The sequence below is a fragment of the Henckelia pumila genome, chromosome 4, assembly GCF_033568475.1.
Source record: "Henckelia pumila isolate YLH828 chromosome 4, ASM3356847v2, whole genome shotgun sequence".
NCBI classification, from domain to species: domain Eukaryota; kingdom Viridiplantae; phylum Streptophyta; class Magnoliopsida; order Lamiales; family Gesneriaceae; genus Henckelia; species Henckelia pumila.
Window position 1 is genome coordinate 55531530 of NC_133123.1, and position 18086 is coordinate 55549615.

Sequence of the window (18086 nt, forward strand, 5' to 3'; positions counted from 1 at the left end):
CTCAATTCACAATTAAATCATACAAATTTCAACCAGTGAAAAAACAACAATCATCAAAAGTAAACGGATTATCAACACATCTCTGAATGTGTACCTCACGTACTCATCTAACTGTAATTGTAGGCTTCAATAGGGCGACTTAGGATAATTCATTCAATAAAAACAGGCCCAAAATATCCAAACAACGCCTCAATCATCTCTATGTTTGTATGTTTCAAAATCAGATTCAAGCATTAATCACAGAGTATATAGGAATTTGTTCATCTAATTGGCTTTATTTTCATCAGTTCAAAATTTGGTCAGATAGGTTGACAGTCATGGAAATCAGTTACTGAACAAAGCAGAGAAAATTTCATCATTGGCCACGCATTCTAATTTTTTCTTGACTCAATTCAACTCACCTTCCCATACACAACAAATCCAAAACTCGACTTATCAACTAAAAAAAACTTACAATAACTAAAACAATTCAAATCATAACACATCACACAACATAATACTGAAGACCGTAATCCCAAGCAAGCAAGAACAACTACACATAAAATTTGAATTTAACCCCCCCCCCCCCCCCCAAACTTATTACAATCATTGTCCCCAATGATTAATCAATAATAAGAGAAAGGGACAAATACCTCAGATGCCGAGCATCAGTACTCGGCAGCATTATCATATCCATGGAAAGAATTTGCAGCATCAATAGTATCATCAGGCGACCACTGTGGAGGAGGTGGATAAGGCACAACCGTGGGAGGATAGTTTTGAGCGAGAGTGAGACAGACTGTGGTGAAGAAGAGCCTTTCTCATTGAATTAATATGTGATGGCGCTCTTAAGAAGCGAAATTTTGCAAGATTTGGCGCGGTTCGGAGGCTGTGTAGCGCTAGGTTGAGGTGCGGTTAAGGAGCGCGATAGCGCATGGTGTAGCTCCCTTCAGGAGTGCATTAGCGCATGGTTTCTGCGCAGTTGGGAAGCGCGTTTGCACTTATTTGTTGTGCCCTTGTGTAGCGCGATAGAGCAAGGATTTGCGCGGTTGATAAGCGCGATAACGATAGAATTGGGGCCTTCGGAAACGCGATAGCGCATGGATTGGGTTGTTCTTGCATCAGTGAAGCGTAGAGAGGGCGCGGGCATGGAATAGGCAACGATCGAGGGCGCATGAGGTTTGCACTTCAAATCACAATCTAGAGCGAGCGCGCTCTAAGGCTTGCGCGAGCGCGCATACACTTCAGAAAAGAATTCTCACATCCTGAAAAAAATCCAAAAATTTGTAAAATTAGGCCTACAAAATTCCCAATAATGCACTCAAAAGTAATAGATTAACTCATTAACAAAAATAGACAAAAAAATTTAAGCATAAATTAGATAAAAATAAAAATAAAAATGAAAATAACACAAAAATTTTGGGTTGCCTCCCATAAAGCGCTTGGTTTAGAGTCGTCAGCCCGAATTTCACCGGTATTTGGCGGTTGTCACTTTGGTTGGGGTCTTCCCCTTCTCTTTCGAGAAAATAAGTTTTTTAGTCCAGTAACTTTACCTCCTTTGGTTTTTGGTCCATTAATTTTTCCGATTTGGGTTTTGGTACACTGACTTTTCATTTTCAGTGTTTTTTGGTCCAACTGCATACATGTCAGCTTCTGATTGGTCCACGTAATCATTTTGGACCAATCAGAAGTTGACACGTATGTAGTTGGACCAAAAAACAATGAAAATGCAAAGTTAATGTACCAAAACCCACATCGAAAAAGTTAATGGACCAAAACCAAAACATGGACAAGTTAATGGACCAAAAAAATTATTTTCCTCTTCTCTTTCACACGCCAAACATATTCCACAAACCGCTTTTTAAATTTCGCCTTCTTTTTCTTGTTTTTCTTCTTTGGCGAATTTGACTCTTTCTCCTTTGGAGATTCAAGCTCAATAAAAGCTTTTGACAACCCTCCAGCTTCACAACCCGCTCAATCATGCATAATTCTTCAACAGGTGGGTTAGGTGCCTTCATGAATATGTTAAAAATCACTCGTTCGCCGTCCACACCCATCGACAATTCACCATTCTTGAAATCTATTTTGGCATCAGCAGTAGCCAAAAACGGTCTTCCAAAAATAAATGGAGCACCATGATCCGTTTCCATGTCTAAGATCACAAAATCAGCCGGAAATATGAATTTATCCTCCTTGACTAGAACATCTTCAACAATACCCCGTGGATATGTCATGCTTCTATCCGCCAACTACAATGTGATCGTGGTCGATGTTATCTCTCCTAGATCCAAGGCCCTGTAAACAGAAAATGACATTAAATTAATACTGGTCCCTAAATCACATAAAACACTACTAATATGAGATCCACCAATAGAACAAGAAATAGTAAAACTCCCTGGATCTTTAAGCTTTTGTGGCATCTTCTTTTGGAGCACAGCACTACATTCTTCAGTTAAGTTGACCATCTCATTCTCTAGTAGCCTCCTTTTCTTGGACATCACCTCTTTGATAAACTTTGCGTAGTTTGGCATTTGCTTCAAACCAACATCAACAAGAAAATATCCAAGAATTTTGAGAACTGCTCGTACAACGCTTTCTTCTTGAACCTCTGGGGATATGGAAGTGGATACTTGTACATCGGTTTTTGCTCAGGTTCAATCTCCTTCTCCTCGACTTTCTTATCTTAAATTGTAACTTTCTCAGTCCTATCAGATGTCTTGCTCTCACAGTTTCCTTCTTCATTACCTACTTGTTTCCCACTCCTTAAGGTGATAGCATTGCATTGCTCCTTCGGATTTATCTCTGTATTGCTTGGAAACTGACCTCTGTTGTTATCTTTCAAGGCATTCGCCAGCTGCCCAATATTAGTCTCCATTGATTGCAGCACAACGCCCATATTGGCCACATGCGTCTCTAAGCTGTCAAGGCGAGACTCAGTCCTCGCCATCCTCTTGCTCGATTCCTACACAAAACTACATACAACATCCTCCAAATAAGGCTTACCTTCACCGTTATTTGTATTGTTAGCGTATGAAAATTTTTCATGATTTCGAAAAACTAGGTGATAAGTATTTGGAACAGGATTACCTCTATAGCCTCCATAATCTCTTTGATTTATGTACTGCACTTGTTCAGGATGGTGAGATTCTTCCATAGCACCCGATACACCTGCTTATTCCGCTACACTTCCTTTATTCAACGCGGCCACTTGTGTAGTAAGTGCAGATAATTGTGCAGTGATGGAAGTAATAGGATCAATGTTATACACTCCAACAGGCTTCTTGACTCCAATACGCTCAGAGGGCCATTGAAAACTATTGATCATCATTTGTTCCAACATATCATAGGCATGTACAGGGTCCTTAGCAAAGATGGTTCCTCCAGCAGCAGAGTCCACTGACATTCGAGTAGGTGTGTTCAAACCATTGTAGAACCACTAGATCTGCTCCCAGTCTGCAAAATTATGGTTAGGACAATGTCTAAGTAAATCTTTGTACCTTTCCCACGCCTCATAGATCTGTTCAGAATTCATCTGCCTGAAAGTGCTGATTTCTATTTTTAGTTGGGTGGACTTGGCAGGTGGAAAGTATTTTGCCAGAAATTTCACTGTCATCTCCTCCCATGTAGTAATGCTTCCCAGCTGCAGTGATTGTAGCCAACTTTTAGCTTGATCCCTGAGACAAAAATGAAACAAACGTAAAAGAATAATATCTTCAAGAACACCATTCATCTTTACCATATCAGTAATTTCCAAGAAGGTCCGAAGGTGTAGATGAGGATCAACAGTTGCACTACCATTAAACTGGTTCTGTTGAACCATGTTGATCAAAGCCGGCTTTAATTCAAAGTTATTTGCATTTATCGTCCCTCGGGCGATTCCAGAATAGTGAGCCTGGATCGTCGGCCTGAAATGATATCTGATTGGCACCAAAGGAGCTTGATTTGTATTATCTTCAGCCATGTTCTGTTCTTCTGTCCTTTCTCTTCTCAAAGCTTTTGCAGTGCGTTCGATCTCTGGATCAAAAAGTAGAGAATTCGCGCTTTGAGATCGTCGCATGAACTGCAATCAAGAAGAATGAAATCAATCATTAACTAAAAAAAATAAAATTAAAATTCTAAATTAAAATCTAAACTAATTGGTAACAAGACTAAACAAAATAAACAAATTAGTCCCCGACAACGGCGCAAAAAACTTGTTGCGAAATTTACGCTCGCAAGCGCACGTTGTCAAGTTTTAATATAGTGATAAATAGAGTATCGTTCCCACGAGGAGTAAAGTGAAAATATTTAGTACTTGTAATTTCAATATTCCTAATTTTATTTATAAAATTAATAATTTATAGATTTGCTGAAAAATAAAGTAAGCAAAGGATTTTTATAGCAAGCACACAATTTCCAAAGAAATCTCAATCAGAGGAAAAATGGTCTAGAGGTTTAAATTTTACCTGGTTTCAACATCAATCACTCCTAATTAATTTATTTTCATGAATTCCTTTCAATTAATAACCAAGAACACTTAGATTATTCTATTTCCCTCTTTCGAGCAACAAATAGAGTGTATCAACTACAGTTCAATTCCAATATCCCTATTAAAAATCTAATTGTAGTGATATATGTAAAACAATGTTCTTTCTAAGGCTCCATTAATGTTATATACTCTCCCGAGCTATATAAACAATTAACAGTGTTATTTTTATCGGTCTTATTCAAAATCCCCTCTCCCGAGTGCCGAATTCCAAATAAATATTACAATTCAATTATTGATCATGTAATTGAAAAGACAATCAATAAGAGAAAAATAATTAATCTAAGGGAATTCAATCCAATAAAATTAAGAACTCGTAAAAGAGTCTACACCAGGTTCCATCCAACCCCTAGACTAAGGAATTTAGTTCATTATCGAATTCAAATAAAACCAAAACATATTCAAAAAAATAAACATAAATTCAGAATTTAATAAATATAAAAGAAAGAAAACAAAGCCGATGATGCGATGACGTATCCGAACTCTCGATCTTCAAACTCTGTTGATTGACGTTCTTCAGATTCCTTCCAAAAGTTCACGATCAAACTCTTTCCAAAAATATTTCTCAGTTATGCGGCGGTTTCCCCCTTCAATTTTCCAATTCTATCGCCTTTTATACTTCGCATCAAAAGCCCAATAAAAAGCCCAATAAAAATATAAAAGTTTACTTCCCGATATAATTCAAATTCTAAAATCTCGACGGAGCGGGCGCTTAGTAGATATTCAGCGGGCGCGCATTAACCTCTGACTCTTGATATCCAATCTCACGAAGAATAGCGCAATGCAAGTGATGCTATATTCTCATTAGCGCTACAAACAAGCGCTAAAGCACTTTCTTTCCAGCTACAACGATTCTTCTTTTCTTTCCTTTTTTTCTTCTTATTTTTCTTTTCCACACAATCTCAATAATTTTTCTACATACACACAAACAACAAAAACGGCGCATAAATTTGCTCGAAACACGCAATTAACAATTAAAATCATAAACATATGAAGCGCATAAAATTCACTTATCAGTTTTACCTTCAAAATACATATATTCTTGAATGGGTTTCAAAAAAGTAAAAACTTGCCTGAATCGTTTGATTGGAATTAACCTGGTTGGAAGGATGATCTAGCCTTGACAATGAAGAATCCTAACCCTTGAGATCGTAGTGTTTGAGCGAGAGAGATTTTGATAGAAAAACTGAAAACGTTTAGTGATTAAAAGTTGAACGCTTGACTTATTTTGTAACTAATAGGCTCCCAACACGACCCATTAATTGTAATTAAAAGTTTTAAAACTTTAACTCTCCCCCATTAATAAAATTCACTGCATCCCCTTAAACTTAATTTAAATAAAAATATTTTCTTAACTCGTTCCAAGACTAGACTCTTCCCTACGACCCGAAATTAAATACCAACCTTAAAACATTAAAAAAAATCACATCACATCACATAATTATTCTCAGGCATCAACGTAAATCACATAATTAAACATAACAATTAAATATTCTAAATAACATGTCTTAAATCATATAATTTAATTAATTTATCGTGAATAAGCTAGTGTACTTTTTGGACCTTACAACTTCTCTCCCTCTTGGCCAAACACCCCTTCATATTTTTCTCCAATTTTTTCCTTTTATCTTATGAAGTTGAGGCAAGGGATTCTCAATGAAAAATGCTCTATGCATTCTAGTGCATATATAGTGTAGATCTAGTTTGATAAGTCGTGGAACTAATTTGAAGGAGAAGTCTTTTTTGAGCAAGGTGTGCTTTTGGAAGCTTGAGTCTATTTGAGCAAGGTGTGTTCTTGAAAGCTTGTAGATGGTGTCTACCTTTTCAAGAGCCAAGTTATTTACAACTTGGTTGGAGGTATCATCAATATTTTAAGATTGATAGGTAAAAACTTCTTAAACCTTATGAATTTTTATGATTTTCGAATGCTACACAAGTGCTCGGTTTTTACATAAATATTTTAACTTCCACTGTGTTTCCGTGCTTGAGAGAACCAATATCCAACAATGGTATCAGAGCCCAGATTTCTATTTATTGTGTAGCATTTTTTGAATATTGTATTGATGTCAATTTCTAAGCGCAATAGAAAATCGGATCAAACAAAATTGTGGGCTGTTTTTCTATTGTTTTCAAAAAAATTTCTGCCCAATTTTCGGGCAGCAAGGGCAGTTCTCGGCTGCCCATTGTACAGCCCCCTTTTAATAAAAAAAATTGGTTGGCCGGAATCCCGCTATGGAGGTCCGACAACAACTATGACGACTAGGGTTTCCAAAAAGTGTTTTAGGATATCCAAGTGTCATGAGCCCTAAGTTTTTGAGCCATTAGAGTTGTTGATTTTTTTTTTATGAAAATTCAAATTTTATAAACTATATGTATTTTCTTTTGAAATAAATAATTAAAGTGGAACTTTGATTGTTTATAGTAAATGGTGATTTACAAGAAATTTGGTTATAAATAAGTTAATTGGAAAGTAAACAAACGAGTTTGTTTATTTTGTTAATTTAATTTATAATTGTGGCGGTTAGTGATTGGACCAAGATATATAAAATTTGATCAATTGATTATTGTGATAATGAATTGATGGTGTATGATATGTGATATTATGCATGAAGGATGATCAAAATTCTAAGCCCAATTCACTAGGTGTATGCTAGGATATTTTATGTTGAATGAGTTGTAATAATTATCAAATTTAAAGTGGGCTTGGTTTATAGTACGTTCCTATCGCATGAGATGTATCTCTTTTTTCCATGAATATTTTTATTGTAAAATATTTGAAAGTAGAAGATCAAGATTCAAATATGGTGGGCCATAATGAATTATGAAGATACAAGATATGTAAATATTGGACGCTTATATAATTGTGCATTTGCATTCCATGCATTTCCTAGGATTGGACCTAGGCCCGTGTTTGGCTCACACAGGACAAATAGTATTGGAGCGATTGATCATACTTGTTTATTTTACTGTTTATAATATATACATGATATATTATAAATAATGAGTATGCACATTATTATTTTATAATAACAAAATTGCATGAATTCGACAATCATACGAAAAAACATGGCGATATTTTAAAATTATGACGAGACCATTTCAAAATTAAAAACCCTCATTTTGAATAAGATTAAAAATTAATATCAAGCCCGAATATGGGAATTGTAAAGACATTTATAATTTTATTTTCTTCCATCGATAATTGGTGCATGATGAACGCTACCTGCGATCAATATTTGGCTAATATTATTGTAGGTGGTCTAGACGCCGAAAAGCTGTGACATTCATTGACATTGTGATGTGAACTACATAGAACTACTATGATTTTGGCTCATATCATTGGGGGAACTCATGAAGACTGTCCATTAAGGTTCAACATCGATGGATAAGGCTTGACACGTAAAGATGATCGACGTCATATTATTTGGTCCTCATCAAGCGTGAGACAAAAGTTTACATAGAGGGTTGCATGGAGATGAAATTGAAAACTACCTTTTAAGAATTATGATTGGTTGATATTATTCGGGATCATAATTGGCTAATTGGACCTTACATATCTACTGAGGAAAGGAGTTTCTTGTTTTTCACTAGAGGTTAATGAAAATGTTAAAAATAGTGGGAGCAAAAATTTATAAAGTAAAATTCCATACTTTATATCTTATTAAATATTTTAAAATAGTTATTAACATTCATCTATTATTATTTTTTTAGTACAAAATTTTTTACATGTCATCGATTCGCAATCCATATCTGCAATACTCGACAAACATGTACTGACAGGTCCGAATTACCTCAATTAGCTAAGAAATATGAAAATCGTCATGAACTCAAAAAGGATAGAATATACACTTGATGATTTGCCCCTGTCGAGGCTCCGGCTTGATGTAGTCCTGAGGATCTACAGCCGTTCAAAGATTGGTGTGACCATGAATTGAGAGCCAAGTGTCAGGCTTCTATGTATGATAAGCTGCAGAGGCGTTTTGAGGATTTTAAGAATGCTGCTGACATTTATATGCATCTCAAAGAGTTTTTGGTGAGAAAACACGCCCGCTTAGACATGCGACCATCAAGGAGCTGTTCACTTTGTGCATGCTAGATGGGGCTTTGGTCCATGAGCATGGCCTGAAGTTGATTTGGCTTGTGGACAAGCCCGTTGGCATGGATCTTGTGTTGCCAGCTGAGTTGACCACAGACCTGTTGCTCTTGTCACTACCAAGCTCGTTTGATTATTTTGTGGTGAAATTCAACATGAACAAGATGGAGCCATCCCTTGAGGAGTTGGTAAACATGCTTGTTACGTATGAGTCCACAATCAAGAAGGAGAAATCGGTTCTTTATGTGAGTTCTTCATCTGGTGCGAATAATTGACCACTTGGGAAGGGAAAGAAGCGTTCTACCCATCTTCCCAAGAAGAACATGCCCTTGAAGAGGCAAGCTCCAAGTCCCGTTATGGTAGCCACACCAGTAAAGGCTGACAAAACTAGTGATGTCTGTCATTACTACAAGAAGCCTGGACATTGGAGGCGTAACTGTAGGGAATATCTTGTCCAGAATGGTTCTGGAAAACGTATGTTTTACATTTAAGTAAACATTTAACTCTTGTTCTTGGGTATTGGATACCGGCTGTGGCTCACATCTCTGTAATGATTTGCAGGTGATGACAAAAAATAGGAGACTCAGGAAATGTGAGACCTTCTTGAGGATGGGCAATGGGGAAAGAGTTGCTGCCAAATCCGTGAGAGATGTTTACTTACTGTTGAAAAATAATTTTAAATTAGTGTTGAGAGATGTTTTATTTGTACCAGATTTGGTGAAAAATATTGTTTTTCATTTCTATGCTTGAAAAATATGAATATACTTGTTTATTTGGAAAAGGTGTTTGTAATATTTACAAGAATGAATGTTTAATTGGTACATATGAATTGAAATGATCTCTATAATTTAAAATTGGGATATATTCCATTGAATAATGTACAAAAAATATCAACAACAAACAAGTGAAAACAAGATACTCTGAATCTGACACACTTGTGGAATGCTCGATTAGTTCATATTTATCTAAGAATGATGAACAAACTAATGGGAGAAGGCATGTTTGATATGTCTGATATTAATTCTTTCACCACTTGTAAACCTTGTCTAAAAATAAAGATGACCAAAATTCCCTTTAAGGGTCATGTGGAGCGAGTCAAAGTACTATTGGATTTGATCCATACAGATGTGTGCGGTCCACTTAGCATCACCACTAAGCATAGACATTCCTACTTCATCACAATTACCGATTATTTTTCAAAGTATGGGTATGTGTATTTGATAAAATACAAATCTGAAGCTTTTGAAAAGATCAAAGAATTCAGAAATTTACCAGAGAAATAGTTGTGACAAAGCATCAAGGCACTTCGATCGGATTGAGCTGGTGAGTACTTGAGTGCTGAATTCCAAGAGTATCTTAGGGAGAATGTGATTCTCTTGCATTGGAATCCTCTTGCCAACTCAGTTGAATGGTGTTTCAAAATGTCGTAACCGGACTTTTATGAACATGGTTCAGTCTATGATGGGGTTCACGGAGTTGCAGCCATCCTTTTGGGGATAATGCGCTTGAAACAACGGCCTGCTGTTGAAAAATGTCCATTCAAATGCAGTTGATAAGACACCATATGAGATATGGATGGGGAAGCCTCCCAAGTATTATTATCTTAGAATATGGGGGTGCCCTGTGATCGAGCAAATACTACCACGAAAAATCAACGTAAATATATCTATCAATTAAGCTCGAATAAATCGCAAGTGCACGAGTCAAGTAATAATATAGTGTACAAAGTACGAGTATCGTCCCACAGAGATTGATTTATGACAAGATTACCTCAAATATGATTATTTAATTAATTAAAACGAGAGAGAGAATAAATTAATAAACTAAATTAAAAATATAAATTAAAAGCAAAACAATAAATTAAGTTCAGAAAATAAATAAACGATTGTTAGGATCTCGGTTCACCTACCCCTTTTCTCCTCTAATGATTGAATTTTAATTCTCAAGTCATGCTTTTGACGGAATTCCCTAATCTATCAATATACTCTCTCGAGCTATATTAATCTAATTAACGAATTGTAATAACCAAGTCTCCTTGTGTTATTTAACAACTGCAATTGCATTAACGATTTTTAGAATCCTCTAGCTTTCACCCTGGTGGACTATGACTATCAACATGTATCCAACCTCATATCTCTATTTAAGTTGTAGATCCATGGATTATATTACCCTATCATGTCATAAAATCTCCTCTCGGTATCAATTATAACACATAAAATCAATAAGAAGTTGATCAATCTCCAAAATTGCAATAAACGCAATAATATAATCAAGAATCCTTAAAAACTAATTTCAATCTTCAAGAAGAAATCAAAACATAAGTTTTGGGGGTAGGATCCCCTAAATCCCAACAAATAAAAGAAAAGGAAAAGAGAAAACTAGTTTGTGGTTCTTGAGTTCTTCACGTTCTTCTTCCTCTTTTCGTTCTTCTCCTTGGATGGCCGCCTTTTCCTACGTTTCTGATGTGTGAAACCCTTAAAACGTCAGATTTTTATCTATTTATAGTGCCCAAGAGTTCTTTCTATGTAAAACACCCAGAAATATCTTTTTTTTTCAACTTACGCACGGGCGCCCGAGCGGTAGAAAAGTGCAGCTCGCGCGCTGGGGCTTCTGTTCTGAACTTTTTTCTCAAACAGGCATGCGCCCGCGCGGTAATAAATAGCAGCCCGCGCGCCCACTGTTTTTTCCAGCGCGCAACAATTTTGTAAAATTCATAACTTGAGTTCTAGCCGTCGGATTGAGCTGAAATTCTGACAGTAGCTTTAAAACATCTTAAACTACAATCTGAACGGTGGAGATTTGATTTAGAACTACCTAAAATTAAATTTGAATTTTTTACCAAGGCTGCTCCGTAATTCATTCTTCAAAAACCCATTTCCTACAAAATTAACCCGAAGAGTGAAATGCTCATGCATGAGATTAATTACAAATAAAACATATAAAAATACACAAGAAACCATATGAATGCATTCCAAATAGACATAAAATAATGCACACAAAATGCACTTATCAACACCCCCAAACTTAACTCTTGTTCGCCCTCGAGCAAGACATGCAAAATTAAAATGCAAACAAAAACATAAGTAAGGATGATTCAATAATGTACACAGCCTCCGATAAGTTCAATCACAAAACAAATACACCGACATGCTCTCAACTTTTCATAATACACCTTTGGTTTAATGTGAACGTGTGTGTGTGAAATGTCATTCCAGTTTCATACAACTTAGACCGAATTCGTTTCAAAACTGCTTAGCAACCTATGACAAATTAGTGCAAGTTTCACTCTTTAAGTGCTCATTCCTTCCAACAATCTCTAGACTAAACCCACCTCCCTTGAGATAATGAATTACACACCTCCGGATTTTGCACCCGGTATTTCTTTAGCCCCAATAATTACCCGCTGACTTAGCTATAACTGTCTAGGATACGAAAAATCACTCTATTTTTTCTTTCTAATCCCCTCGTCTATAGCCCGGATGGAGCATCAATCCCATTTAATCCGCATACTTAGCCTTATAGCTAAGTCAGCGGGTAATTATTGGGGCTAAAGCAATACCGGGTGCAAAATCCGGAGGTGTGTAATTCATTATCTCAAGGGAGGTGGGTTTAGTCTAGAGATTGTTGGAAGGAATGAGCACTTGAAGAGTGAAACTTGCACTAATTTTTCATAGGTTGCTAAACAGTTTTGAAACGAATTCGGTCTAAGTTGTATGAAACTGGAATGACATTTCACACACACACGTTCACATTAAACCGAAGGTGTATTATGAAAAGTTGAGAGCATGTCGGTGATTTTGTTTTGTGATTGAACTTCTCGAGGCTGTGTACATTATTGAATCATCCTTACTTATGTTTTTGTTTGCATTTTATTTTTGCATGTCTTGCTCGAGGGCGAACAAGAGTTAAGTTTGGGGGTGTTGATAAGTGCATTTTGTGTGCATTATTTTATGTCTATTTGGCATGCATTCATATGGTTTCTTGTGTATTTTTATATGTTTTATTTGTAATTAATCTCATGCATGAGCATTTCACTCTCCGGGTTAATTTTGTAGGAAATGGGTTTTTGAAGATTGAATTACGGAGGAGCCTTGGTAAAAAATTCAAATTTAATTTTAGGAAGCTCCAAATCAAATCTCCACCGTCCAGATTGTAGTTTAAGATGTTTTAAAGCTACTGTCAAAATTTCAGCTCAATCCGACGGCTAAAACTTATGTTATGAATTTTACAAAATTGTTGCGGGCTGGAAAAAACAGTGGGCGCGCGGGCTGCTATTTATTACCGCGCGGGCGCATGCCTGTTTGAGAAAAAAGTTCAGAACAGAAGCCCCAGCGCGCAAGCTGCACTTTTCTACCGCTCGGGCGCCCGTGCGTAAGTTGAAAAATAGATATTTCTGGGTGTTTTACATGGAAAGAACTCTTGGGCACTATAAATAGATAAAAATCTGACGTTTTAAGGGTTCCACACATCAGAAACGTAGGAAAAGGCGGCCATCCAAGGAGAAGAACGAAAAGGAAAAGAGAAAACTAGTTTGTGGTTCTTGAGTTCTTCACGTTTTAATTTAATTTATTTTTTTTTAGGATTTTAATCCTTTCAAGGCCCGGATGGAATTGTAGATACTATTTTTCTCGGTGCGCCCAAGATCATAAGTGTAAGCTAGAGCCTCATCAAAATTCATAGAGCACAATCAAGATCCACAAACCACCTATTGCCGTGCAATGGTCAAACAAACAGAAACTTCATCAAATCTTTCGCTACAATTCACTGGTCTAACATTAGTGCTTAAAAATATTCACGGTTCAACCTACAGTTTCTCATGTCCAGTCAAGAGCAAAATTTTTCAAAAAAACATTTTTTTTTTCAAAAAAACTTTATCATCATTGGCTATTATGACTCATTCTACCCATAACAATGCAAACAACAACAAACACAAACTGTATGCAAACAAATACGAAACACGAAAGATGCAACACAAACACATAGATAATGCAATACTAGTCTACTCCCCCATACTTATCCAAAGCATTGCCCTCAATGCTTCAGAACAATGAACAGAATGCAAAACGAACAAATTCAAAACAAAAATAAACACAATGAAAACAAAATAACACTCCCCTGATCAATCATCGTGGTGTATATCCATCTGCCGCTGCTGCACCACATTTCTTAGGCCATCAATATTCCAAAATATTCACCTTGCAAATCATAAATTTTGAGGGATTAAACATGATCAACTCAATATAAAACAACAACTAGATAAAAACTAACACTAAAAAAAAATGATGTAAAAATCTTGGGTTGCCTTCCAAGTAGCACTTGATTTTCAGTCTTCGGCTCGACCCTCAGAAGCACTCATCAAAGAGCGGTTGATGCCCAAAGTAAGTGTCATATGACACCACCAATGGGTGTTTGTTCCATGTGCCCTCAATCTTGGCCAGATGTAAGCAGTTTATGCTCGTCACCTCAACAACACTCCATAGCAGCTGATAAACATGGGAGGAGAACATCTCTGTAGGTTCTCGGAGAACAAATTCTTGTGAAATTTGTGTTGGTGGTGTATCTGCATAAATTTTCTCCTTCAGAACTTCTTCCGGCTGAGGTTCAATGGGAAGAGAAAACTCAAAAACCTCTAGATCTTTAGAATGAATTGATTCGCACTCCAAATCATGGTTCTCTAAGTCATCATCATCGAACCAAATTTGGGGAATCACTGTTTGAGTATCTTTCTTCACTTCATGTTCTCGGTGGTCATGAAAAATTGATCTATTCACATTCTCTATCTGCTCGACAAGGTGGCACCGAGAACTGATTTGATCTTCTATAGTTGTCTCAGTCAGTGCCACGTACTTGCTCACCATATCCTCTAGTGACTGCAAGATCAATTGAGAACAACTTACCTCCTCCTCTTGAAACTCAAATGGTTGGTCTGAAAACTCTGGGTAATGAGTATCTTGCGGGTATTGGTGGCTCAAAATCTGTGGTGTAAGATCCCAATACCCATGGTAGTCAAATTCTGCCATATCATCTAATATATGTATTGCACTATCCTCATCGCGGCAAAATAGTGAACAACCAGTTTGCAAAGCTCCATTAATTACCCATCTCCTTGTCACTGCATCCAAACCATTAAGAAAAAATTTAAGAAGAGAATAATTAGAAAAGTCATGATACCGAAAAGTATTCGCCAAATAATTGAATCTCTCCCATGCTGCGTAGAATGGCTCTCCAAGTTGCTGGGTAAAACTCGTGAATACTTGTCGATGGAACATCTCAAAGTATTACACCAGATAAATTCCTGCAAAAATAAAATAGAAAACGGTAGATCACGCAGGAATAAAGTAGAATAAATAAAAGAATTAACCAAAGAAAATAACAAAAAGTAAAAATTGTCAATTTCAATCCCCGGCAACGGCGCCAAAAACTTGATCGAGCAAATACTACCACGAAAAATCAACGTAAATATATCTATCAATTAAGCTCGAATAAATCGCAAGTGCACGAGTCAAGTAATAATATAGTGTACAAAGTACGAGTATCGTGCCACAGAGATTGATTTATGACAAGATTACCTCAAATATGATTCTTTAATTAATTAAAACGAGAGAGAGAATAAATTAATAAACTAAAATAAAAATATAAATTAAAAGCAAAACAATAAATTAAGTTCAGAAAATAAATAAACGATTGTTAGGATCTCGGTTCACCTACCCCTTTTCTCCTCTAATGATTGAATTTTAATTCTCAAATCATGCTTTTGACGGAATTCCCTAATCTATCAATATACTCTCTCGAGCTATATTAATCTAATTAACGAATTGTAATAACCAAGTCTCCTTGTGTTATTTAACAACTGCAATTGCATTAACGATTTTTGAAATCCTCTAACTTTCACCCTGGTGGACTATGACTATCAACATGTATCCAACCTCATATCTCTATGTAAGTTGTAGATCCATGGATTATATTACCCTATCATGTCATAAAATCTCCTCTCGGTATCAATTATAACACATAAAATCAATAAGAAGTTGATCAATCTCCAAAATTGCAATAAACACAATAATATAATCAAGAATCCTTAAAAACTAATTTCAATCTTCAAGAAGAAATCAAAACATAAGTTTTGGGGGTAGGATCCCCTAAATCCCAACAAATAAAAGAAAAGGAAAAGAGAAAACTAGTTTGTGGTTCTTGAGTTCTTCACGTTCTTCTTCCTCTTTTCGTTCTTCTCCTTGGATGGCCGCCTTTTCCTACGTTTCTGATGTGTGGAACCCTTAAAACGTCATATTTTTATCTATTTATAGTGCCCAAGAGTTCTTTCCATGTAAAACACCCAGAAATATCTTTTTTTCAACTTACGCACGGGCGCCCGAGCGGTAGAAAAGTGCAGCTCGCGCGCTGGGGCTTCTGTTCTGAACTTTTTTCTCAAACAGGCATGCGCCCGCGCGGTAATAAATAGCAGCCCGCGCGCCCACTGTTTTTTCCAGCGCGCAACAATTTTGTAAAATTCATAACTTGAGTTCTAGCCGTCGGATTGAGCTGAAATTTTGACAGTAGCTTTAAAACATCTTAAACTACAATCTGAACGGTGGAGTTTGGATTTGGAGCTTCCAAAAATTAAATTTGAATTTTTTACCAAGGCTGCTCCGTAATTCATTCTTCAAAAATCCATTTCCTACAAAATTAACCCGGAGAGTGAAATGCTCATGCATGAGATTAATTACAAATAAAACATATAAAAATACACAAGAAACCATATGAATGCATGCCAAATAGACATAAAATAATGCACACAAAATGCACTTATCACCCTGCTTATGTGAAGTAGACACTGAGAGATAAATTGGATAGTCGAACTATTTTATGCTACTTTGTGGGATATCCAAGGAGTTCAGTTGAATATTATTTCTATCATCCCCAAGAAACAAAGATATTTGTTTCTATGAATGCAACTTTCTTGGAGAAGGAATTTCTATTTATAGAAAATGGGAGATGATAAAACTCGAAAAGGTTCGAGAAACACCAACGATTGTAGATCCCATACTCGAACAACCAAGAGAGGAGATACAAGCTCCTAGGAGATCCAAGAGGGTCTCGAGACCACCTATAAGGTATGGTCTGCTTCTTGAAAGGACCATGATGAGCCTGACCATGGATGTGATCCAAGGACCTTCAAGGAAGCATTATCTGATGCCGATTCATCTATGTGGCTTGAAGCTATGGAATCTGATATGAATTCCATCCATTCGAACCAATTGTGGAATCTTGTGGATCCACGTAAAGGAATTGTTCCTATAGGTTGTAAATGAATTTACAAGAAGAAATTTGGGGTGGATGGGTAGGTGTTGACCTTCAAGGCACGATTGTTAGCAAAAATCTATACGGACAAGGAGTTGACTTTAAGGAAACTTTTTCTCTAGTCGCAATGTTCAAGTCTATAAGGATAATGTTAGCCTTAGCTATAGTAGACCGGTCCCATTTTACAAGAATAATTGACTGAGTATGATTACGGAAATGATTAAGGGATTAAATTGGATTTAATTAAAGAAATTGGAAAATTAACTCGGGTGAGATCGGACCGTCCGAACACAAAACGGAGCATCCAAACCCATCACCAGTTGTCCAATGAGGTGTCAACTTTGGATCGACACATGGCGACGATCGGACCTTCCGATGTGTTGGCGGGATAGATGTTCACAAGATCGTGACATGTGGCAGGACATGTAGATCGGACCGTCCGATCTGGAGAACGGAGCGTCCGATCTGATGTATATAAATAGGGGTCGAGATGGCTCATTTTCAATGCATTCCAAACCTCTCCTCTCCCATAAGGGCTCTATTTTAAGGGATTTGGAACTCTTTTATAAAGAGTTGGAGTAGATAATAGTATTTTTATAAATAACGGACAGTGTCCGTAGTAGTGGCCAAGCAGCGGAGATTTGTCGAGGTGTCCAGAGGTCGTAGTGAAGATGTGCCCAAGCTCTAGGGCATTTGACATCAACGGGCTGACGATGGATGTAGGTATAGCTCTAGCTTCTTATAGAAGATAGGGAGTATGTTATGGCTTAATTAAGGATTTTATATCTTGTTATTTATTATGAATTGTAGTGTTGCATAGTAGGCTTGGAACCTAGATGTGTGCTTCTAGGAATTGATGCGATCATGGATGGCTCGCGTAGGGATCACGTTGCTGATGAAGCTAAGGACCCGTTGGAAATGCCACGAGAACCAATTACGAGAGGACGGGGTAAGAAATTTAAGGAAGCACTTCAATCATTAATGATGAATTACCAAGAGGGCTTTGGGATGATTGAAGATCAATTTGAAGGGTTTTAATATCTTATTGAGGTCAAAAGAGATCACAAAAGTGAAGAAAATGAAAGCCTGTTTTGGAGCTCCGGTGCGCCCACGCCTATATATCCGTGCGCCCACACCTTGTTCTGCGAGAGTCATGCGCGCCTGCTCCCTTCAAGACACGTTGCGTCGATG

The 18086-nt window shown here is 36.8% G+C and overlaps 1 protein-coding gene and 1 non-coding gene across 2 annotated transcripts; one reads left to right on the forward strand and one right to left on the reverse strand.

The window, feature by feature from the left end:
- Positions 1-3151: 3151 nt before the first annotated feature.
- LOC140861027 (uncharacterized) lies at positions 3152-3940 on the reverse strand. Its single transcript, XM_073264035.1, has 2 exons — positions 3676-3940; positions 3152-3375 (listed from the first exon to the last, which is right to left on the reverse strand). The coding sequence occupies exons 1-2, from the start codon at positions 3938-3940 to the stop codon at positions 3152-3154; spliced, it is 489 nt and encodes a 162-aa protein (XP_073120136.1).
- On the forward strand, positions 3438-3539 carry LOC140870203 (small nucleolar RNA R71). Its single transcript, XR_012147175.1, has one exon. It is a non-coding gene; the product is annotated as a small nucleolar RNA R71 (small nucleolar RNA).
- Positions 3941-18086: the final 14146 nt, after the last annotated feature.

Coding starts and splice junctions, on each gene's coding strand:
- LOC140861027 (XM_073264035.1), bottom strand. CDS start 3,940: ATGGCTGAAGATAATACAAATCAAGCTCCTTTGGTGCCAATCAGATAT. Junction 3,376..3,675: donor TGAAGATATTATTCTTTTAC/GTTTGTTTCATT, acceptor CTCGAATGTCAG/TGGACTCTGCTGCTGGAGGA.